At 62.4% G+C, this 689-nt stretch overlaps 1 protein-coding gene across 1 annotated transcript in view; it reads left to right on the top strand.

Moving 5' to 3' along the window:
- LOC113211574 (diuretic hormone receptor-like) overlaps positions 1 to 689 on the top strand; it is a 113,102-nt gene that overhangs the window by 108,745 nt on the left and 3,668 nt on the right. The window contains exon 4 of the mRNA XM_052274090.1: positions 444 to 642. Within this exon, the coding sequence (XP_052130050.1) occupies positions 444 to 642 (199 nt within the window). The remainder of the gene's footprint in view (positions 1 to 443; positions 643 to 689) is intronic.

Raw genomic sequence — 689 nt, forward strand, 5'->3', positions numbered from 1 at the left:
TTACAATGGCCAGATCCCGGGCGAGTGGTCGAGTGCCACCCGTTCCCACGCCCCCTCCCTCCCCCCAACCTCCCCCCCTACCGTCTCCCTCCAACCCTCTGCGGGGGCGCGCGAGGTGAGCGGGGTCACCCGGCCAGAGGGCCGCCGGCGCCGCCGCGCCCTGTATTATAGAGTGTGAGAAAATGTAATAGGTTTCCTGGCGAGGGAAATTAATAATAAAAGGAAAACATGACAAAGGCCGGTGGGGCCTCGCGCGGCCGCATAGCCCCGCGGGGCCAGCCGCTGCCGCCGCCGCGCCATTCCGACCAGAGCCGACTGATTACTGGTTGTCCTTGTGTGCGATTTTCCAGGCCGCCGACTGGAACGCACAATAACGCGCCGGTGACCTTCTTGATGTTGATGACGAGGTAAACGTTTTCTCTTGCCGCCCCCTGCTCCTGTAGGTCGGAACGCGACGCGGATGTGCCACCCCAACGCCACCTGGGACCAGACTACCAACTACTCGGCCTGCATGAAGGACCTGGCCAACGCCAACGACCCAGGCAACCTGCACACCGAGGTCACCTCCACCATCTACTACGTGGGCTACACCGTGTCCACCATCGTGCTCACCGTCGCCGTCTTCATCTTCTCGCACTTCAGGTCAGTGGCCTTGTCAGTGGCCTTGTCAGTGGCAGGCGGAAGCATGT

The sequence above is a fragment of the Frankliniella occidentalis genome, unplaced genomic scaffold (assembly GCF_000697945.3).
Source record: "Frankliniella occidentalis isolate FOCC.00 unplaced genomic scaffold, Focc_3.1 Scaffold334, whole genome shotgun sequence".
Classification (NCBI taxonomy): domain Eukaryota; kingdom Metazoa; phylum Arthropoda; class Insecta; order Thysanoptera; family Thripidae; genus Frankliniella; species Frankliniella occidentalis.